Raw genomic sequence first — 24,535 nt, forward strand, 5'->3', positions numbered from 1 at the left:
CTGCTGGATGGGAAAAGGAATAGCTTGTTGAATTTCTGCTAAGAGGCCGAGACTCCGGACAGGTCCTAGAGGGAGACAGAGGGGCTTTTCCAAGATGAGGCATGTGCTTCAGTGTACATACTTCCAGCTGAGGCCTCGTCAGGGCCGTGAGGATGCTCTGAGAAGAGAGACTTAAACCTGAACCCTGGGAGTCAGGCACCAGGAGGAGGGGGGTGGATCCTGAATCCACAGGGGTGAGAAGCCAGTGAGAGCTCACAGGCTGCCATGTGAAACCCTGCCTAACTGGCTTATGTTGGGAGAGAGCAAGCAGGATGCCAATAGGAAGAGCCAAGGAAATGGTGATAGGCACTACTGGTGGTGCTCATTAAGAAGTCATGATGGCAGCAGAGTTAGCTGGAAAGTTCTGTGACAGTCTCCTGGCTTTCTTGCCTCTATTTTTATCCCTCATCCTCAGCTCCCATTTTCAATTAACTCTCCACTAACCGTATGCCCCCTCTGGACACCTCCACCTCCCCCATTGGGCCAGGGCAGGGGGGGGGGATGCAACCAGCCAGGGACCAGGGAAGCCAGGCCTAGGGCAAGAAGCCCAGGTCCTCCCTGGAAGTCAAGTCCTTTCTGATAGACCACCCCACACTGGGAGATGAGTGACCAGTTAAGTTTCCCTGCAAATGAATGGCCGTCCTGGCTTTGTCACTGGAGATGGGAGTTTTCAGTCATTTTGCTGAATAATCTGTGGAAGTGATATAATAACTATAACTTATCCTGACAACTAACATGTACTGAGTGCCAGGCACTGTTCTAAGTGTTTTGCATATATTACTTCATTGCACCCGCACAATTCTAACCTCTTTGTGTCCCAGGCTCCCCCATGGTGAGATTTCAAGTAGAACCTAAGATCCCCTGCTTTTCCCTTCCCCAAAACCACCAGATTCTCTAGTGACCACTTCAGAGGACCAAGGAGCTACACCTGCAATTACAGATCCACACAACTTCCTGATACAGAGCAAAGAGGGAAATGCAGGTGACGGCTGTACTGGGAGAGGGGGACACAGGTGTGTGTGTGTGTGTGCGTGTGTGCGTGTGTGTCTGTGTGTCTGTGTGTCTGTGTGTGTGTGTGTGTCTGTGTGTGTCTGTGTGTGTGTGTGTCTGTGTGTGTGTGTGTCTGTGCGTGTGTGTCTGTGTGTGTGTGTCTGTCTGTGTGTGTGTGTGTCTGTGTCTGTGTGTCTGTGTGTGTCTGTGTGTGTGTGTCTGTGTGTGTGGAGTGAGGTGAATTAGCTTTTAGCTGCCATGGATGGAAACCACCCCTTGGGCTCCAGGCCCTTGGAAGAACCAGGCAGCACCAATAATGCAACCTGCTAGCGCCACCTTGTGGAGGAGAGGAGGAAGTCATGTTTTAGAGGTGGACCCGATGGAATTCCAGAAATGAAAATATGTCAGTTTCATTAGTCAGTAGCATCAACAGCTCTCCTTACCCCTGCCTCCTGACAGAATCAGGTCCTTCCCTCTTCCCATTCCATAAATACCTAGGCACAGGGTTGCACGGAAACCCTGAGGTAGATGTCTGATCAGTGACAAAAAGCAGCTCAGAATTAAGAGAACTCTGCTGTTCTCTAGGCCTCAGTGTCCTTAATGTAAAACGAGTGACTTCAAGGCCCTGACAGTCTTGACTTCTGAAGTCAGAGGCGCTGGTACTTGAGTGTGCATCTGTGTCCCCAGGGACTTATTAAGATGCAGACCGGGGCCCTGCCCCAGCATTTCTGGCCCAGAAGGTCTGGAGCGGGGTCTGGGAATTTGCATTCCTAAAAGTTCTCAGGAGATGAAGATGCTGCCAGTCCAGCAACACCCCTTGCTTGGAGAATCACTGTTTTCAGGGGCTCAGTCTCCCTGGTGTGAGACAGTGAATAAACAAGCAAGTGGGAAGAATACAGAGCTCATACAAAACAGAAGCCAAGGCTCCAGTAATTTGTATGGCAGAGGCACATAAATGAGTGTCTCAGACCCTGGCAGGGCTGAGGGGAAGGTCAGACTCAACTGGTTTGTGCTGTGTGTTACCCCAAGGTTTGCTCAGTCTTCTGTGAACCATGAGCACCTGGGTAGGGGGAGGGGCCCAGGGAGCTGACAGCAGCTGTGGAGGGGGAGGAGTTAGTGGAGAAGGGAATCTAGGTATTGGGCTGTGGGTGGAGGAGAACTTTTTTGGATGTCTGGCGATACAATGGGAGAGTTAGAAGAGATCTTGGTGGTTTAGTTGTTAAGTCGTGTCTGACTCTTGCGACTCCATGGACTGTAGCCTGCCAGGCTCCTGGGTCCATGGGATTCTCCAGGCAAGAATACTGGTTGTCATTTCCTTCTCCAGGGGATCTTCCCAACCCAGAGATGGAACCTGGGTCTTCTGCATTGCAGGTGCATCATTTACAGACTGAGCTACCAGGGATCTTAAGGGTCATCTAAGTCAGCCTTCATTTTTAAGATGAAAATGATTCAGCAAGATTAAGTGATTCATTCCCAAAGTTACATGGTTGTTCCATAGCTCTTTCTTTTTAAGTTTCCAATGCACTCCCTTCACAAGTGGGTCCCAGAGAAATCCCACAGGTCAAAACAGTTTCCCAAGACAAGTGAGTGCCATGATGAGCTTCTAACAAGTGGGCCACATCTCCAGCGGCCTCTGGTCCTCATCCCTCCCCCTCCTTTCTCCCTACCTTTCACCAGAGGGAAGAAGCAGTCCATCTCCACGCTGCTTCGGGAGTGGGAGATGCACAGGGCGCTGCTGGGGACCAGGCCCTCCTGGGGGGGGCTCCGCTCCGTGGTTCGGACCAGACACCAGCCTGGCCGCTCGCTTGGCCGCTCTAGCAGCTCCACTGTCTGTCCCACCTGGATGCTCAGCTCGCTGCTGTGGCCTGCGTTGAAGTCCTGGAGCACCACGGTCAACTCACAGCCGCCAGAGAGCTTTAGGGGGTGAGGTGGGGGTGGAATAAAACACGAGGGTGTGGGGGAAGGAGTCGGGTGGGTGGGTAGGTAGGGAAGGGGACAAAGTATGCATGAGAGCAGAGAAGAGGGGGAAGGAAAATAGGATGAGATTCAGGGTGGAGAAAAGGCAGAAGATGGGAAAGGGAGTTGGGAAAAGGAAAAGAAATAAGGAAAAAGAAAACAAAAAACAAGAAATTAACACAGTGTTATTCAATTACTCAGTCATTCACTCTAGTTGCCGTGACAGTCTGGAGCCTACCCAGAACCAGGCTTTGCTTCTAATTCCTTCTTGTAGCATAGGAGTTAGTTCTTTTCATTATTCCTTTACAAGCGTCCGGCCAACGGTGTCCTCCAACCCTGGCCCTAGTCTGTCCCTTTTCTTCTTCCAAGGGCTCCTCTGCCCCACGCCTGGCTGTACTCCTGGCCCTCACACTCTTCTGGCATCATTTTTAACTCACTCACTTGATTCTAATTGATGTTGGGAATAATGGAGATGACCTCCCTTCCTTCTCATTCCTGCCACCTTCCTCATCCCCACCCCATGCTGCGGCCATTAGCATAAAATGGAGGCACTAGAGATATAAAAGAGAACAGGCCCTCAACTCAATGGCAGACACAGAAGACTGTTCACCTGGAAGGAGATTAGAATCATCTTCTGCTTGCTCAACCACTGGGGAGCAGGAGGAAGATGGGCAGAGAAGAAGAATGGGCGCATCTTCCTTAGGAACCAGCCTTAGTGCTCCAGCCTTCTTCCCTCTAGGCCTGCCACCACTCCTGGGGCAGAATCAATAAAACTGAGGAGAAGACCCTGTCACAGGAACACCCTCTACTAGCTGGACACTGAGACTTATCGCTCTCACTGAGAGAAACTATTCGTTATTCATCTGTCTTCTGGAACTCAGCACACAGCCCACCTCTCAGAAGAGCTGCTGCACTTAGGGGTAGGGTAAGAAGCGGGGGAAGGGAAGGAACAGGAGACCCAGGGGCCCAGCTCAGCAGCCTGTTCTCTAAGATTTAGGGGGAAGATCCCTATTATCTCCAGGGACCTCACCTTCAGTCTGCACATCTTTGATTTAAGCCTCCAGGGCCTGCACTGTCAGTGCCAGCAGCTACAGAGATGCACTAGTCTAGACCTGTTGGGTAGCTGTGAATTTCACACACATCCAGAGAGGCTTCTGCTGAACGGTAAGCACAGAATAGGTAAGCACAGTGAGTAGGGAATCAACAGTCCCCCCAGGGTCAAAAGCTCAGCATTCAGGACTGTGAGAATTTTCTGTTAAAGGAACTTGAATGTTACAGTGGGCTTGAAAAGGTTAACATGACATATCAGACTCATAGCTGCAATATGCATCATTACCATTCACAAAGCATGGAGTCCACTCTAAACACATTTCCATGGATGGGCATGGTTCTGCCATCAGGGTTAGGTCAAGAAGAGAAAGTGTAGGACAAAAGGTGGGAGGTGGAAAGAGACAGGAAGAAAGAAACATGGTTTTGGTTCATTTTTTCCATTTGACTCTCCTGGTCCCATTAAGTACACAGACCCCACTACCCCACTCTCCTGGTGCTATCTTCTCCCAAGTGTCATTTAGTGAAGGATGTTGTGGAATGGAAATACCTCAAGTCTGAAGAGTGCTCTTACAGTGTGTAAAGTACTTTCACATATATTATCCACTCCATTGTCATTTCTTACATTAAGAAATTTAAGCTCAGAAATGTTAAGATCAGTGGTTGGAACATTGAGTGTGCATAGAAATCACCTAGGGAGGCTATTGAAAATGTAGATGCCCTAGCTGTTCCCTCCCTTGCTCCTGGATTAGGACCCAGAAATGCATATTTTTAACAAGGAACCTCCAGGCCTCCTCCTGAAACTCAGGATTCTGGAAACGGGATTCCCTGGTCTACTGTTTGAGAAACACTGCTAGGTGGTTTCCCATAGTCACCCAGCTGGGCTTGAACCCAGACCTCGACTACAAATCCCATGCTCCTTAAACCACATACCACAAGGCAAGTCACACATTTTCAGGTATGTCTGTGGTTAGAGAGGGTGGGAGGCACATAGGGAGAAGATATCAGTGGCCTGAGCTCCAGGGTCTCTCAGTTTGCCTGCCCTACATCAGGTCTCTTAAGTTTTTGGATTGAAATTCTTGACCAGTTTATACTACATATGAATAACCGTATCACTGAAACACAAATTTCACTCTGATATTCTACTTAACTTTTTTTCCTCTCAGTTGCTGGTGGCATCCCACTAGGTTGATTACACTTTCTACTAATGGACCATTTGTAGGATTCTGGGCTAGGTGACCACTAAGAAGTTCTGTCACTGAGTTTCTATGCCTCTGTGGAGTTCTCCTCTGTGCCACTCTCAGGAACTCAGGTTCTTTCCTGGGGCCAAGGGTGCACAGGGCCTGAGATGTAACCTGCAACCTTTTCAGGGCTGGGTGTGACCCTCTGCAGACTGTTGAGGGAACACAAAGGAGGCCTGAAGCTCTGGCTGCAAACAGCTCAGGAGGGCACCAGACACAAGGCCCACTGCCCCTGAGGGCAAGTTACAGCCAGACCCACCCACCAGCAGGTAGAGGACCAGGGATGGGTAAGAGGATGGAGCCACGTTGTGAGCTTCTACAATTCAAAATCCAGTTCTAGTAGAGAAGCCTGGAAACAGCACTAGGTGGTGCTGTTTGCCTCTTGCAGGCTGACAGTCCAGAAATGAGGACGTGGAAGATGAAGGAAAGGCGTTCCTGTGATGCTCATGCTCTAGATCCAGCCAAACCCAGTTGAGTCAAACACAGGGTTGAGAACCTGGTCCTCTCACCTCAATGGCTTAGTCAAAGAGATTACTACACGGGGTCCCCATCCCCATGGCAATAAGGGAATTCCAGAGAGTGGCAATGGAGGGAATTAGGAGAAATGGATGAGGCAGTGGTTAGGCACAGCTGCCTCCCAAAAAATCCCTTGTCCTCTTCCCAGAGCCACGGGGAAATTTTAGGGTGCACAGATTTGGGGTTCACAATTGAGAAACACTGCTTCAGAAAACCCACAGTGGAATTAGTACTGAAAAGTTCTAAGAGCCCCTGTTGATATGGGGAGGGTCAAGGGCAGAGGGGCCAAGAGATCTCTGAGGAACCTTTGCACATTTAAGGTGCTTCCTTGCAATTCTTAAAGTAATTCATTCAGGCTTTGTGCCTTACGCTTTCTGGACTGGGATGCTTCTCACCACCGTCTGAACATTAATTACACAGTGTGTGTGTGCATGCTCCATCACTTCAATCATGTCTGACTCTTTGAAATCCTATGAACTTCAGCCCTCCAGGCTCCTCTGTCCTTGGGATTTCCCAGGCAAGAATACTGGAGTGGGTGGCCATGCCTTCCTCCAGGGGATCTTCCCAACCTAGGGATTGAACCCTTGACTCTTCCATCTCCTACACTGCAGGAACATTCTTTACCTCTGAGGCATCCGGGAAGCCCCTACACAGAGGGCTCATTAACCAATAAGCCCAAATCCCTCACAAATACTAAATTATCAGTTCCATAGAAAAGTTCATGTGTATATAATATTTCTTTCTGACCAGTTCTGGTGTCTCCTGACTCACAGAGTCCCATGACCATTATTTTCTCTCCCTCCTCCTCCCATTTCCCAAGGACCAGTGGATGTGTCCCCATCCTCATGGTTTCTTATTGCCTTTGCAGCGAGCGGCACATTTGGGAAGTTCCCACCGCTCTGCCTGAGCTAAATCTCCAGTCCCAGGAACTTCAACAGCTTTATCTAACAGCCTGTTACAGAAAATGCTGCAAAGAACAATTCCTGTTTTCACTTAATTAGTTTCTTCTTCACAGGCAATTAGAACCTTTTAAGGTCTTCCATTGCAAATCTTTAGATTTTTATTTTATATTTCTCAGCATATCTGTTTTCTAACTTTCTGTTTTAGGCTTGTAGATGATTTTTCCCATCTGGCTTCATTCCCAACACTCCCTTGTCAGAGATGACCCCTTTGTGCTTTCCCAACACAAAGCTGCCACATACAACCTATCTGTCAGCTGTTGCCCTGCTTGACTGACTAGCCATGGAGACATGTATGGAACTGGAAAACCACTGCCCATTTACCCTCCTTGCCTCCACTCTGGGCCGGTCTTTTGGCCTCCTGACTCCTCCCCAAAGAGGGCCATTCACAGCCAAGGCAGCTGTCTGGACACACTCTCTCTTCCTCAGTATCTACATCTCCCAGAACTGACTTAAAGATGACTTTGCTTTTAATGATCAGTTCCTTGAACAACTTCTCCTTCCTGAGTATGCAAGCCTTCCACCTAAGCAGCTCTCATTCTTACTTCTCTGATGTATCTATCCCTCCCCTTGCCCCATCCTCCCATTTCATGGCTCTAGACTTGGATTACTTTCATAATTTCTTCAGCCTCCCGGGCCCTCTTTGCTTGTTTTAACTACCTGCTCTCTCCCACTGCCAGCTGTCTGTCCATGAACACTGTTATCTGGGCCTCACCCTCGTACACCTGCAGCTTCACTCTGAAGTTGCCCCGTGAAGATCTGCCATCAGGCAGCTCACTGACTTTCCCAGCACTTCAGATGTCCTACTCTCCACTGAGCTGAGCTATGCTTATCCTCAAAGAAAATAAAGCTATGATCAGGTTCTTTCTTTAACTAGTTCCCAAGGGTAAAGCAGGCCTTATGTTCTAGACCCTTTTTACTGATCAAAATGTAAAAACTTGACTTTTTTCTCTATTAGCAGAGTCCCTGATTTCTCTAAGATGACCATCACTCCCCTCATGGTAGCTTATTTTTTGTTCTTTTCATGATGTATGATTGAGTCTCTTCTACCGGCCTGTTGCTTATTCCCTCCATGAACAACATTCCTATTTGATGGGTGTCCTTAGACCTGTCTCTCACACCACAGAGGTCACAGGTGATTTGATGGGCACCAGGAAGGACTGTCATGTCCTGTCGAAAACTTTGAGGCTGCATTGAAGTTTTATTGCATATTTTTAAACTATCTGAAATAGTTGCTTAACTTTCAAACTATCAGTTCAATGCTACTCCAGAATCTAAGACCAGACTTATTCCTGCTAGAAAAAATGTCATGAGTCTTGACCTGATAGTACAGTCTCAGCATGAAGCTGGGTGTGATGGAGTCTTCTCTGACCTTGCACCCCAATTTCTGTAATCTCCCATCTTTCTCACTTCACAGTGACCCCCCTACTTAGCAGTGTGTCCCCGTCTGGCCTGGGTGTGAGTCTTTGGTGAGGCCTGTTAAACCCCTTTGATGCTAATTACCATTTGTGTCTCCTCCCATTGCCCCTGAGTCATCAGCTGATTCTTTCGCTTCCTTTCCCAGTCTCTCTCCTTTTTGGGTCCAGGCTTTCTTGGTGGAGCCTGTTCCCCTCTTGCCCAGTCTCTGGGTGGACTTCACCCTCCACCCTCTGTGATGCTCCCTAGAGGGCAGAAGGAGCACCTCACCTTCCTCCTGCTCCTCGGTGACAGCACACACTGCTATACACCAGGGAAGACTTCATAACCACCCCTGGTTCTTGGTCATATTCACCAGAAACTACTGCTTTCATGTAGGTCATTTTTGCTTGGTTACTATTTGGAGATTAATGGAACCTCCTTCTTGTATAAACAGTGTGAACTAGATTACCTCTGTGAGCTTCCCCATGTTACAGAAAAAGAACATGAATATTCCCTGTGGGGTTTCCGGTAATGTTCAGAAATGTAGGACTATACCCCTCCCTTCTGTTGTTATTTCAGAGCCTCAGCTTCTGTGTGCTCTGCTAATCAGATTCTCCCCAGGCAGCACAGACTAGTGGTAAGGCACGGACTCTGGAGCCCTTTATCAGTTTTGTGACCAGGGACAAGTTATTTAACATCTTGGTCTCAGTTTGCTCATCTGTAGAATGGGGATATGTCACAGTGCTTACTTTGTAGGTTGTTAAAAGACTAACTGAGATAACACTTGTAAGTATTAAATGAGCTAATACTTTGAAATATTTTTAAAGCACTCAGTGCCTTGAGCACAATTAGCTAAGTGTTTAAAAATGAATGCCAGAGGTATTAATTTATTATTATTTAAATTTGAAGGGAAAGTTAGGAATAGAGAGAAATGGAAAAGAAAAATCAATTTGATGGTGCATTTATCTGGGAATAGACTGTGCCAGATGTATCAATATATAGGCAAGTAAATGATTATATAATGATTATTCCATGAATTAATGTGTAAATGAATACTATTTTTTTTCCTTTTTAAACATCTTAATGGAGTCTTGTGGTAAACCCAGCCAACTAGAAGAACTAGGCCTTGCTGTCTAGGGAAGGTGATGTGGACACTTTTAAAGGTTTCCCAAGTAAGCACACCAGTTCCCTCCAATTACCCCTGCTTGATCCTCAGAAAGCCTCAGGAACTGGAAGCACCAGGCAACAAGGAGGGCAGGAGTACAGGTGGGGCTGAAGAGGTAAGATGGGCTGAAAGTCTGTAAAGGAAGCAGATTCCTAGTTCCCCCTCTACCCAATGCACACTTTCCTGAAAAACTGAAATTCACTGAATATCTACACACAGAGTAAGGAGATGACCACATCCTTGTCCCTCTTGGCTCCCAGAATACTGGCAACCAAATATAAACATTTTAGGTAGATCTGAGGCTCTTTCATTGGAGAAACCAAAAAGATATATAGAAACACAAAGCTGCAGTGCCCTGCCAGATCACCAACAGGGAATCCTTCCAGTCAATAAGCACCTTCCTTTTACACAGAATATGTGGTCAGCTTTCTTGGGGCCTCAAGATTCAGCTAAGAATTACCAGACATTTTAGAAGAGTCTCTCTGACAAAGACCAAACTAGGCAAACAAAGAGGACCAGGAACTCAGAGGAACAAAATGCAGGCAGGACAAACTTCAACAACACTATAATGTCCTCAGAGAGATAAGAGGATATTTTATCCATGAAAAAAGAACAGGCTGCTATGGAAAGGAGAAAACTTACAGGATGAGAAAGAGCTCTTAGAAACTAAAATTATGGTTGAAAAGAGACATTTCATATATGGGTTGGTCTCCCGCATTGCAGGCGGATTCTTTACCAGCTGAGCCACCAGGGAAGCCGATATGGGTTGGAGATATATTCACATTTTCCAAAAAGTAGAATAAGAACACCAGTAGAGGAAAATAAGAGAAAAATAAGACAATTAGAGAATCAATCCAACAAGTTTTAGATAAAGTAGAAGGGAATAAATTGTAAAGAAAAATTCCCAGGACTGAGGACATGAATTGTCAAATTCATACAGTGTTCTAATTGCCTGCTGTAATTAGTTTAAAAAAAAAAAGACCTACTCTAAAGCACAGCACTGGAACATATCAGTAAAAGGGCATCCTAAAAGCTTTCAGAGAGGAGAAAAAGTCAGGTAAAACTCCAAAAATCAAGAATCATAATGACAGCAGATTTTAACAGCATTGAACATAAAAGAAAATGGAACAATTTCTTTAAAATTCTGAGGGAGAATGACTCCAATCTAGAATTCTATGCCCAAACCATCATTAAGACGAGGGTACACTAAAAACATATTCAGACTTTAAAGACTAAAAAGTTTGCCTCAACAAGCATTCAATGAATATTATGATGACCATTTGTTTTCTCAATTTTCCTTACTTTCTTTTTTCTGTCTTTGTTTCTCTTAATGTGATATGCCTTTGATACATACAAAATAAAATTAATTCCTTCACTCCCTTTATAAAAAAAATGAACGTCTGAACCCACAAAATGGTTTTTGATTTTAGCAATCATTCATCAGAGTCTTACATGATAAACTTTTAGTTAAAACAATGAAATGTGGACTGAGATGATGCTGACACTGTTGGGTGGATTTATGGCCTGTTGGAGGTGAAAGGAATCTGGGGGCTTATCTGATCCAATCCTCTTATTTTACAGATGAGAAAAATAACTCCCCAAGAAAGAAAGGAACTTAACTAAGGAAAATAGTGTCTGGAAGACAGTAGATAGTAAATAAACATTTGTTGCTTGAAAGGATACGTTAGTAACTAAGCAAATGAGTTAAGTCAGATATTATTCAACCATTGTTTTTTAGATAAATAAATAATTAATTAAGTCATGACTGTGCTGGCTCTGGTTGCTGTGCATGGGTTTTCTCTAGTTGTGGAGAGCAGGGGCTAGTCTCTCCAGCTGTGGTGTGCAGGCTTCTCATTGCAGTGTTTTTTCTTGCTGCAGAGCACAGGCTCTAGGGTGTGCAGGCTTCAGTAGCTGCAGCACACAGGCCTAGCTGCCCCGTGACATGTGGGATCTTCCTGGACCAGGGATCAAACCTATGTCGCCTGCACTGGCAGGTGGATTCCTAACCACTGGACCACAAGGGAAGTCCTATCCAACCTTTTTAACTCATACAGGGAAAAACTGAGGATCTCAAACTAGTTGGTAGTTGGGCCAAGACCAGACTCAGGTTTTCAAATTTAGGCTCAATACACTTTTCACCAAACTTTGCTAGATTAATGATGTCATTGCTCTAAAAGAATAACACAAGGCTCTAAGTCCACTTTCCCACTGAATGCCTGGATATATGGAGTGATGTCAGTGTGGGAGGAGGGCTTTCAGATCTGCGCTGCAAGGGTTGCAGAGCCGGGAGAGGCAGCTAGGATGACAGATCACAGGAGCCAAGTGCCTTTGTGGGTTTCTCTCTGGCCTCCTACTCAAGGCTGGATTCTTTTAAAGATATCTGGCTGTCTGCTTTATGATACTGTTCCCTGCTGGTGAAGAGCTGTGGTTTTAAGAACATTTTCCTCGTTTTTAATTTCCGTTCATGGTTCTCAGTCTGCGTTCCAGGGGAGTACAGAGGATTTAATTCTTCCTTTTTTTAAACATTCCTTCTAATGGCTCTAGAATGTGTAGTTTCCAATATTTTCTTCATATTTTTCTGGATAAACTTCAGTATGCTACTGTCCCTTCTAATAGGGTGGCCCCTATTAGGACTGAACCTATTTCCTTAGATGGAGTCTTCCAGCACAGACCAAGGCACACACTAACTTCCCAGGAGTGACTGCTATACTTCTTCCATGTGGTTCGAGAGTCTTTCGTTAAGTCAAACTGTTGATGCCTATTAAGCAGAATCTACTGCGAACCCCAATATGAATTGCAGGGTCTTCTCAAGCCTGCACCTGCCCTTTCTCTACTTGGGGCTCTGAGACTTTTAACTCAGAGAATTTTCTTTTTATTGTCATTAAATGAGGGGTGACCTGTTGACCCTGTGACAGAGGGGCTTGTCTCAGCCCTTGCTGAGAATGTAAGAGACAGCCGGCCAGCTGTTGGCAGGCTGGCAGGTGGGGGGTGAATTACAAATTCACATTCAAAAGAAGTACATTCTCAATGCTTTGACTCAGAAAGCAAACAACCATAGTGACATAGGCCAAAAGAGATGCCAGGAGACATGCTGTTAATTTCTCATTTTTGGGCTGAATAAGATGATAATTCACATCTGAATGGCCCTTTATAGAGTACAAAACTCTTGCACAGACATTATCTGACTCTCATGGATCCCTGATTTTACAGATGAGGAAACTGAGGCTCAACAAGCGGGAATGACAGGCTCAGGGTCAGAGACAGCAAATCACAAAGGCAGGACTCCAAGTCTTAGGAGTGCAGTTATCTCATCCACACTCATTCACTTACTCCGCAGCCAGCCACTGAGCTGGGCACCGGGCACGAGGCAGCGAGGCAGAGGGTTGTGATGACCTGCCCTTGCCAGGCTCACCATCTGTTGGGGAACACACATCATGTGAGCACCCCAGTGTTGCGGCGGGGGAAACGCAAGGTGATGGTCCAGGGATGAGGAACAATGTCCCTTACTACTGCCGCATGGGTACTGCCACGATCGTGTCTGCTCTGAATTGTGTCTGTTATTAGCTTCAGCCCCTCCCTGGGCCGGGACAGTGGATAACAACTTCGTTCCTGCTTACCTACAAGCCAGGGGGACCCTACAGCAGCTGCTTCTCTCTGATGCCGGCCCACTCAGCTCCATCACCACTGGGCCATCTCCAGTTGTGCAGATGCCAGCTCTGCAGATGAATGATCTGGGACAAATGCCCAGCGAAGAGAGAGAGCAGCAGCAACAGAAAAGTTCCCAGAGTCTCATCACGGCTTCCCTAAAAGTTGTCAAGTCTTTGCCGTCAGTGAATCACTGTTAGGATTTCCTCTTATCCCTGGTCCTACCCTCCCCTTTTCAGTGTGAATTTGGGTCTTGGTCTGTGACCCCATACTCTCTATTTGCCCAGGTTCACCCACTACTGGGTGAGTTCTAATCGGACTTTCTGCTTCTATCTGCTGCTGTTGGCTGGTTTTGCTCTGGGACTGACTGCCAACCATGTCTCATGTCTGGTTCCTGACACTGTGTCTTCCTCACCACTGCCTCCCAGTCTGGTTACCAACTATCAGGATGCCCCTGCTGGACACTGCTTACTACCTGTTCCTTACTACCTGTCCGTGATCTGTGATCTAGTTTCATCTTCACTCTTTAACTTGTGTTTTTTGTAATTTTATTAACAAAAACTTTTCTTTCTTCCTTTTTTTTTTTTAAGATGTGCTTTGGTCCATGAAACGCTAACGTGTTCTCTGTTCCTGACTTTCAATTTATATCAGTAACAGAGGAGAAAAAGAACAGTGCTAAAGGCGCACAGTGGCCACTAGAGGGAAGCAAAAGCTAGGACTCACTAAAGGCAACAGCCACACTTGGGTTGCTTGGCTAGAAGATTGGATCCCTGCTTAGGGCACATGTGGGAAATATGAGACAGATGGTTGCATAGTGCCTGGCGCACAGTAGATGCTCAAGAAATGTTTGCTGGATTTAATTCCTAATTTTAGATATAAGAAAGCACAGACCAGGGCAAGTTACATGACGTGATCACAAAATTAGTGTCAGGGCCCCGTCTTCTTGGCTCTCAGACCAGCGTGCCTTTCCATCACATGGTACACCAGTCCCCCTCCCCGTCTTTTTCTGCTCCTTTCTCTACCAGATCCAGATTTCTCTACCTGTCCATCCAGATTCCAAAACACCCTTGGACAAAACTGTAGTCATTTGTGACCCTTTCCTCCATCCCTTACATCTAATTTGAAACCTGGCCCTGTCAGGTTATAAAAACCTCTTTGCTGTCTTTTGGACAGCTCCTCGCTAATCCAGGCCCGCACCACCCACCTCTGAGTTCTTGTGGGTGTCTCCTCATACCTACTCTTCCGTGCTCCAGCATCATCATAAATCTATTATTTTAGATACACATCAACTCTACCGTGTCTGTCCTTTCAAATTCTACCAGCTTCATCTTAGCTTCACAGCCCCTGTAATCATCCCATTCACTTGTTTACCCCAACTTCCACCACTTGTCCAGAGATGTTCTCTGCTTGGTCTCTTCCCAGACAGGTACCGGTCATTTCTGCCTCTGGACAGCTGTTGATGGGTGAGTGACAGTCCCACTGAAAGTTCCCTCTTCCTCTGCAGACCCTGTCTTCCCCACAGCTCTTGATTCCCTGCATCTCACGTCTCTCACATTCTTTGGCAGTTGTCTGTACAACACGCTTTCTCCTTCCTGGGACTAATGTGGTCTGACCAACGTGTTTGATACTGAAGCAGTCAGATGGATTTACTGTATCTCTTGACTTTTTGGTTTAGTTACTGATTTTGTAGAGTGCCTTCTTAGTTTTATCAATTTTCTCATACTCTATGGCATTGTTTCAACAATGGGCACACCAGAGCTCCGTGTTTGGTAATAGCCAAAATGACTGTGAGTGTTGCCGTGTCACAGCATTTTTCCTCACAATTTTTAGCTTTTTGGTTTTTCCTATCAAAATATGTTAATATTTGTAACCCAGAAACTGTGTTTCAGTTGGTAGTGGTGGCAATGGAGTGGCGGGGCAGGGGGTGAGGGAACTAGTAAGACTAGGACTTCACAGCATGGTGAGTTTGTAGGCTGGATTTTGAACTCAACAGTCTGAATGTGAATCCAAGTTCTGCCACTGAGTAGCTATGTTACCTTGGAAATGGTACAAGGTCTAAGTTCCTCATCAGAAATACTGACGTACTGAAATTAACAGAGTTGCCATTTTGGTTAAAGATAACAATGCATGGGAAGCACTTGACATCCAGTTAATGGCTATTGTTCTTCTGATTTTTACTATTGCCATTATTATTTGATGTGATTGGTTGATTTATTGAGTGTAGATGCAACAGTCCCTTTTCTTTAGAGAGAGAAATCATTCACTTTATTTTAAAACTCTTAAATGCTATACTTAGAGAGAGTGCATCTATCAGCTCAATGAATTTTCTCAAACTGAACACATCTGTGTGATCAGCACCCAGACCGCAGAAAAGAACATGAGCAGCACCCCTGAAGCCTTACTTACGCTTACTTCCTGGCATGATCCCCCACAAACTTTTTTTTTTTTTTTATTGTGGTGAGAATACTTACTATGAAATCTGTGCTCAGCACATTTTTAAGTGCACAGTGCTCTAAGCTGTACTGTTGGCTACAGGCACAATGGTGTACAGCAGAGCTCTAGAATCCTGAACATTCCCTTCTATGCTGTCCTGCTGCGTGACTCTGAGCAGTGAGGGTTTAACAGAGTCAGAATATTTCGACTTCCTTCTGATAGTTGTAGAAGCTGGGGTCAAATATTAAGGAAGAGTACTAAACTGCAGGTCTGGTTAGAATATCTGGGCTAGACTAAGATTTAATAGCTAATGGCAGAATGCAAAATCAAGATCATAGACCCTCTAAGAACTGGGGTGAGATGGGAACTCTATTTTCCTTTAGATATAAATCAATTATACCAAATATGGGTTGAGAGCAGACATCCATAGTTTCAGAGAAAGCAGAGGAAAAAACAGTTTAGATATCTTTTACAATTTTAGAATTCTTTCTTCACTGTGCCCCTTTCCTTGTGATTAGGAGTTTAGTAGCTAGAGAGGGCTGGCTTGACTTGAGATACATTCTGGACAGAATAATCAAGGAAGTGAGGGGCAGACTTGGTAAGGAAACGGATGGCCCATAGGCGCGTACACTACCTTAGCTAAGGGTTCCTAGTGGCAGCACTTAGGTGGAGAGCAGATTTCTTTATATCCTGAGGAAAAGATGGGAATCGGTGTGGCACTTGGGCAAGTTATAGAAAACTTGGCAACTGTGCCTGTGGGCGGGTCCCTGGGCCCCAACTGTTAGCACACAGGGAGGAGAATGAGCTCTTAATTAAAGCAATGGTATGGAGAAGGAAATGGCAATCCACTCCAGTATTCTTGCCTGGAAAATCCCATGGATGGAGGAACCTGGTAGGCTACAGTCCATGGGGTCGCAAAGAGTCAGACACGACTGAGCGACTTCACTTTCTTAGTAGTGTCAACCTCGGGATGTATTTGGTATACATCAGACCAAAGAGCTTCCCTGGTCACTCAGATGATAAAGAATCTGCCTGCAATGCAGGAGACCCAGGTTTGAACCCTGGGTCAGGAAGATCCCCTGGAGAAGGGAATGGCTACCCACTCCAGTATTCTTGCCAGGATAATCCCATGGACAGAGGAGCCTGGTGCACTACAGTCCATGGGGTTGCAAAGATTCGGACACGACTGAGTGACTAACACTTTTCAGACCCAAAAACGGAATACTCTGCTGGAGCTAAACACTCTGGTACACAAGTAAGACAGCACACCCATACTCAGCATCACAACAAGGGAGCCCCCCATAAACACTCCCCACTTTCCTGGGTCTTTAGCTATTGACAATGCAATGGATTCTAAAAGAGAAACAGTCATCTCTTCCCCCAAGTACAAACAGGTACTTCTCTCTCAATGTTTTGACTTCTGGAAAGTCTTGGTCAACTTCAAACCAACTTGTTTTCTGCAGGGAAGAAACTGCTTAGATAGTCTAAGGTAGATTAAAGGTAGAAATTCTTCTCCTTTTAGGCTGACTTCGAGTTACTCATTCATTCAACACATTCCTGCCTCTGGATTTACAGCTAGGTTAGCATGCAGTACTCAAATGTCTGCCTCAATCCCTCTGACACATCCTCCCAGCACACGTGGGCAAGGATGTACTCCACATTCTCACAGCTCCATCCCACTGCTAAGACCTTCCTTAACTGTTTCCACCATTCTCCTCCACCTGCTTCCTATCTCTCCAGGAAAGGCCTTCATTAGGCCTGAGACCTCCAAGGGATTCTTTGAGATGCTCTCCCTCCCACCTGTCAGCTGTGTCTAACATGGATCCAGACTGGGCACTTTGGGCTCTAGGACCATCCCCCATATTGTGAGGATGCAAGGTTTCCTTTGGGGAGGAGATGTTCTGATTGTGTATTTCCCCAGAGGCACTCACTCTCCACACTCACCACCACAACAACCCATGTTTATACTGAGGTCCAGGTAAAGTCACTGCTTAAAATCACCACTGCCAGGCAACCGCTGGGCACTTTGACAAGGTAACACTGAATTGTCAATGAGAACAACAAGGGTGGTGTTTGCTTCTTTTGAAAATGGCTTTAGATCTTAACTATCTTAGGACTTTTTTTTTTTTTTTAATGAAATTCAATTAGTGGCTGATGAGAGCTCTCTGGGTTGCGTGCCCTTTCTGATGATGAAGCACACGCTCCAGTCTTTCCGTTGCCTCTTCTGTTTGAAGGAAAATTTGAGACAAAGGAGACACTTTAGGATAAAAACTCTCCCGTGCTCAGTCTTTGCCTTCTCGATTGTGAAGTCAGCTGTGGGCAGGGCTGTGTTCTGACCTTGGGGTGAGAGGAGACTTCACAGAGTTAAGATATAGTTGCCTTCTTTATCTTTATCTAAAATCATGTTTCTTTAGAGAGGGCTGGACTCCCTGGGCCTCAGAGAAGCTCCATCAGGGTGGGGTGTGGCACAGACCCCCACCTGCCTTAACAGTGAAGGCTGAACAGAGATTAATGACACATCCATGACCAGGTGGCAGTCTCTTCATGGCAGTGGCACCCAGCCTCCTGCCCCAGCCTCTGGGCAGAGGACATTGGGAACCTAGCCCCAGGGGGCTGCTCCTTTTCTGGCAAAGTGCAGGAAACAGAGGTCCTCACCTGCTGGGCTTCCAGGAACAGCTCTATGTCTCTGTGTGAGGCTCCCACACTTCAACACAGCTGCTGCTGGCAGCTGCAAGGTGGATTTTTTTTTTTAAATCACAGCATAAATATCTTTTCTTTGAGAAAAGAAAGGCTCCCTATACATCAGGGAAGCTGAAAATTAGAGGAAGAAATTCATGGTTCATTCCCTAGGCATAAAGCCACTGTCACATATGCCACAAATGTCACTGAATTTCCCAAGTCTAGTGTGGACCTCGGGCTCACTGGCAAAGGATGGAGAACATAAAATACTCCAATATACAGAGAGTTTCACCCTTCATATACCAGAAAGGGAAAATGAAGAAGGAAGTGCTTGTTGCTACATTAAAAGAGTCAGAATTATTGGTCATTATGCAGCAAGTAAAATGTTAGGTAATACAGGAAATGTATATTCTTAAATACAGCCAGACCATTGAGAAAGAGTACAGACATCACCTCTGGCCATAAAACTGAAGCAAATCCCCTTTGTGCATGAGAAAATCCTAATCTCTTTACAACATCCTTTAGCATCCACCTCTTCAGCCTTCCCGTCTGCCACAGCAGTCTACAATCCACAGGTCCAGCTATGTGGAGGGCCGGTCCTGAATACCCATCTGAGGGTGTCTGTTCAGCTGTCCCCTCTGCCTGGAACACCTTGCCCCTCAGTGCCCACCTGCCAAGTTCTCCTGCTCCTGTATGGTTGAGCTCAATTTCCTTATGTCCTGATTAATTATCAAATTGACTCATTCAACAAAAATGTATACTGAGTGCTTACAATGTGCCAGGTACCACTTTAGAGGCTGTATTCAGCACTAAAAAAAGAAATGCTTCTGACCTCATGGAGTTTGCATTCTTGTAGGGGAGGCAGGCAGTAAACAAGACAAACAGGTAAAATAAGCAGCATGTTAGAATTTAGTGATTAAGTGCTAAAGAGCAAAAGAGACCAGGGAAAAGGTATGGAGAATCTGGTGCGTGGGTGTGTAGGTCTGGTGTGTGGTGTGTGTGGTGAGTCTGTGTGAGGGAGTGCAAACCCCTTGTGGTTGCATATCTTCTGCAAGAATTTCCAAAACTCCACCATCTCATAATTGCTTTTTTCTTATATGTTGCCAATGCACAGCATATGTACCAAAATCATGGTATTTAACATCCTTGTATTTTTATGTAAGGGCTATTTATACATATGGGTCATGTTCTGCAACTGGAATCCAGATCCTGACAGCTTTGTGTCTTCAGACTCCAGCCCTGGACATATCTTATGCAGTCTCTGTTCACATAGGGTTTCACGAATTGAAAGAGAACTCTGCCCATGAAGTCAGAATCTAATGTACCCTTGCTTCTGTTTTTTTCCCTTCAATGTTCTTTCTCCTATATTTTTTTCTCCTTATTTTTCTTCCTTGTTTGCAACAGAGGTTTCTTAATACTTTCCTGAGAAGGTCTCCTCATCAATTAATCTCTCTTCCACTAATTACTTCTGAATGAGAATAACCTCTCATCAAGTAACGGGGAGGCAGGGGGAATGGTAGGTAGTGGGAGCTGATCTCTTATGGAAACTCACTTGCAGAGAAACTATTAAAGAAAACCTTCTGTGGTGTTTAAAAATATGCACACAAATTCTTTGACATTCCACCTTTCAGTGGTTCAGTTCAGTTCAGTCGCTCAGTCGTGTCCGACTCTTTGCGAATCCATGAATCGCAGCATGCCAGGCCTCCCTGTCCATCACCAACTCCCGGAGTTTACCCAAACTCATGTCCATCTAGTCGGTGATGCCATCCAGCCATCTTATCCTCTGTCGTCCCCTTCTGCTCCTGCCCCCAATCCCTTCCCAGCATCAGGGTCTTTTCCAGTGAGTCAGCTCTTTGAATCAGGTGGCCAAAATATTGGAGTTTCAGCTTCAACATCAGTCCTACCAATGAACACCCAGGACTGATCTCCTTTAGGATGGACTGGTTGGATCTCCTCCTTGCAGTCCAAGGGACTCTCAAGAGTCTTCTCCAACACCACAGTTCAAAAGCATCAATTCTTTGGTGCTCAGCTTTCTTCACCGTCCAACTCTCACATCCATACATGACCACTGGAAAAACCATAGCCTTGACTAGATGGACCTTTGTTGACAAAGTCACGTCTCTGCTTTTTAATATGCTGTCTAGGTTGGTCATAACTTTCCTTCCAAGGAGTAAGTGTCTTTTAATTTCATGGCTGTAATAACCATCTGCAGTGATTTTGGAGCCCAGAAAAATAAAGTCAGCCACTGTTTCCACTGTTTCCCCATCTATTTGCCAGGAAGTGATGGGACCAGATGCCATGATTTTAGTTTTCTGAATGTTGAGCTTTAAGCCAACTTTTTCACTCTCCACTTTCACTTTCATCAAGAGGCTCTTTAGTTCTTCTTCACTTTCTGCCATAAGGGTAGTGTCATCTGCATATCTGTGGTTATTGGTATTTCTCCCAGCAATCTTGATTCCAGCTTGTGCTTCCTCCAGCCCAGCATTTCTCATGATGTACTCTGATAAGTTGAATAAGCAGGGTGACAATATACAGCCTTCACTGGTTGGTGGAGCTTAATTTCCTTCCACCTGAGTGCTCTCTGGACTTAGAGACTTGCTTCTAGTGAACAGAATATGGTGGAAGTGTTGAAGAGTGACTACTGAAGCTAGGAGACAAAAAACACAGTAGTTTCCTCCTTGCTCTCTCTTGGATCACTGGCTTTGAGGGAAAGCCAGCCATCATATCATGAGGACACTGAGACAGAGGACCATATGGTGAGGCACTGAGGCCTCTGGCCAACAGCCATGTGAGGCAGCTCTCTTGGAAGCAAGTCTTCTACCCCTAGTCAGACCTTTAGAGACTGCAGCTTTGCTGACATCTTGACTGCAACCGCAGGAGAAACCCTGAGTCTGAACTACCCATTTCGAAGTCACTCTTGGATTCCAGAACTGCAGAAATGCTTAGATAATGAATATTTGTTGTTTTAAGTAGCTAAGCTTTGAGGTAATTTGTTACACAGCAATAGAAATTAAATGAGTTCTTGTTCTACAACTAACATTGAGAAAGTCAATGAACCTCTCTAAGCCTTAGTTCTTCAATTGTGGATAAAGGAGATTTGGGTCAGAAGACTAAGGAGTGCCAGCCCTCAAATCCTATGTTCTCTGAACAGAACACTCTAGGAATAATGTGGTATATGTCAGTTCAGTTCAGTTGCTCAGTTGTGTCCTACTCTTTGCGGCCCCATGGACTGCAGAACGCCAGGCCTCTGTGTCCATTGCCAACTCCCGGTAGTATATGTCAGCTATGTATAAAATGTATCAATAACAACCTTGATCTCTCTGAGCTATTTCTGCAGATTTAGATAGCAAAGGGATTATCATTTGAACCCAAAGGTGCAATTTATGTTCTGGGAAGTGATATTCATCTTAGAAAGAGATATACACAAAAAATCCCACCAACAGAAGATTTTGTGCTTAGGAGGGGCCTAGAGAGGTAATGTCCTTTACATGGGTATGGTGCTTCACAACTGACTATGTGCTTTCATGCATATTTCATTTAATCCTCACAAATTTCCATGTTATAAATGGGGTTGAGGCTCAGACAGTTTTGGTAACTTGCTCAACATCATGCAGTTATTATGTTCTAGAGTTTGAAACCTGAACCACAAATTCTTTGTTACTAAATTCTACTTTCCCTTACTCTCAGCTGCCTCCCTGATGATTTGACCATATATATTCATTCTATTAAGCAGATTAAGGACATTCCTGGCATGACACAACACCTTCTACAAGAAACTTCCTGCGGAGAACTGCTGATAGGGGAGGTCTTACACAGCAACACCTTCTATCACAAAACTCCATTCCATCCTGCATCCAAGTGATTGGACCAGAGTGGTCATCTGCCCGTGAATAGCTGACCAGGAATATAGGACATGGCCTGGCATGAAAAGATGAATAGGGCCTACTAGATTCCATCTTTTAAAAAATGTGAACTAGGAACTGGCAAGAGAATGACACACTTACCTGAGGGCAGTACAAGTGATTATGAGGGAAGAAAGGTCAGAGGGGTCACAATGGGTCACAGGCAAGTCAAGGTTATGTGGGAACAGAAAATGGAGTAGGTAGAGGTGATAAGGTGAAGACAGATGTATATCTCTATCTATCTATCCATCTGTCTGTCTGTGTCTGTCTGTCTACTTATCTACCTATCCACCTATCTTTCTATCTGCTTATCTCTTGAGAAAAGAGAGACTGGGACAGAATAAGCCAGACATGAGGAGGGAAACTTAAACTGGGACCACAAGTGAGGTCCCTATAACCATCTTGGATCTAGGATCATCCTACAGACCCAGGCTCACAAGGTCTGAATCTACTGTGGCCACTAGGATTTGATTCCTGTGAGAGTCCATCTCTCTCATTGATCCTTGGTAATACTAACCCCCTTAGCTGAGTTCTTTTGAGAGAGCTCTTTACCTTACAACTAAACAAATGTGAGCTGGCATGGCTAATATGAAATTTAATAAACAAAACTGTGTGAGTATAAAACTCCAAGAATCATGAGGGTTTTATTAATCAAAACATACATACACTCAGAGCTCCATGGATTCTGACAGTTAAATAACCAAACCACTTGTGATACCAAAACCGCCTGTATTTCCTGATACCCAAGATATAGGACATGAAGTCTACTCCTTCACAGGATAACTGTGATTACAAACTAATCGATGGTTTTTCAGTTTTAAGAAACTGCTCCTAACTGTGCAAAAGAGTCCAGAACAATGCAAAGACCACCTAAGACATCTGTGTGTCCTAAGCGCTGTTGTGGGGGTGTGACTGGCAAACAGGAAAGAGCCTTGTGAAGCTCTAAAGGCCACTTGGGATGGACATAAACCAGTACCTCATCAAAGGCTTAATTTTGTTAACTGGTGTAACTGAGCAGCCTCTGACCACCCAGAATATTGATTGGCCTTTCCAGCATCCAGACTCAGTATAGGGAGTTCTGGACTAAAAATGAAAGATCCTGGATGTGACTCTCAGCTCTGTCACTTAGCAGCCTTATGGGTTGGACAAGCAACTTCACCTTTCTAAGCCAGTTATCTCATTTCTACAACAAAATGCATGGACTTAATAAAAAATCATCAAGGTCCATTCCAGCTCTAAAACTGTATCAGTGTAATTCAAAGATTCTCACCTATTCGTGCACAGCTAGCTGCTCACCATACACACATGGTAACCATATTACCGTAGTATGTCTATAAACTCCAAACAAACAAAAAACCAGGACACGTGATCTAGCCACAGGACAGATTCTTTAAAATTGGAACTGTTCCATAAACTACTTAGTAGGTAGACCTGGGCCCAAGGCTCCCCAGCTGGTCCATATTGTTCTTCAAGAAGGGCTTGAATGGGTGACTGAAAATAAAAGAGCCTTCTTTCAAGGGTTCATTTCTTATCTCACTTGCTTTTAAAGTAATTTAAGGTCAAATATATACAAATCTACACATCTTTGACATCTTCTTGCCCTTTTTCTCCCTTGAGTGAGTGAGTGAGTGAAGTTGCTCAGTCGTGTCCGACTCTTTGCGACCCCATGGACTGAGAAGCCTGGTAGGCTACAGTCCATGGAATTTTCCAGGCAAAGGTACTGGAGTGGGTTGCCATTTCCTCCTCCAGGGGATCTTCCCGACCCAGGGATTGAACCTGAGTCTCCCACATTGCAGGCAGATGCTTTACAGTCCGAGCCACCAAGAATCTGGGAAATCTAAGGCTTATCTAGCTTCTTTCTTCCTGTTTTCTTAAAAAACACCAGCAGTCACACCTACTTCTTTTTTCAGCACCTCACTAACACCCTGGGTTAGATGGCTCAGATCATGAACTGCTTATTGCCAAATTCAGACTTAAATTGAAGAAAGTAGGGAAAACCACTAGACCATTCAGGTATGACCTAGATCAAATCCCTTATGAGTATACAGTGGAAGTGACAAATAGCTTTAAGGGACTAGACCTGATAGACAGAATGCCTGATGAACTATGGACAGAGGTTCGTGACATTGTACAGGAGACAGGGATCAAGAAAATCCCCATGGAAAAGAAATGCAAAAAAGCAAAATGGCTGTCTGAGGAGGCCTTACAGATAGCTGCGAAGAGAAGAGAAGCGAAAAGCAAAGGAGAAAAGGAAAGATATTCTCATCTGAATGCAGAGTTCCAAAGAATAGCAACCAGAGATAAGAAAGCCTTCCTCAGCGATCAGTGCAAACAAATAGAGGAAAACAACAGATTGGGAAAGACTAGAGACCTCTTCAAGAAAATTAGAGATACCAAGGGAACATTTCACGCAAAGATAGGCTCGATAAAGGACAGAAATGGTATGGACCTAACAGAAGCAGAAGATATTAAGAAGAGGTGGCAAGAATACACAGAAGAACTGTACAAAAAAGATCTTCACGACACAGATAATCACGATGGTGTGATCACTCACCTAGAGCCAGA

General features: G+C 45.1%; 1 protein-coding gene across 3 annotated transcripts in view; it reads right to left on the minus strand.

Moving 5' to 3' along the window:
• KALRN (kalirin RhoGEF kinase) overlaps positions 1-24,535 on the minus strand; it is a 683,494-nt gene that overhangs the window by 134,014 nt on the left and 524,945 nt on the right. For all 3 annotated transcript variants that reach the window (XM_081571703.1, XM_081571704.1, XM_081571705.1), the window contains exon 34: positions 2,697-2,943. In XM_081571703.1, the coding sequence (XP_081427829.1) occupies positions 2,697-2,943 (247 nt within the window). The remainder of the gene's footprint in view (positions 1-2,696; positions 2,944-24,535) is intronic.

The sequence above is a fragment of the Giraffa tippelskirchi genome, chromosome 2 (assembly GCF_054371585.1).
Source record: "Giraffa tippelskirchi isolate mGirTip1 chromosome 2, T2T-mGirTip1v1.2.pri, whole genome shotgun sequence".
Taxonomy (NCBI): Eukaryota; Metazoa; Chordata; class Mammalia; order Artiodactyla; family Giraffidae; genus Giraffa; species Giraffa tippelskirchi.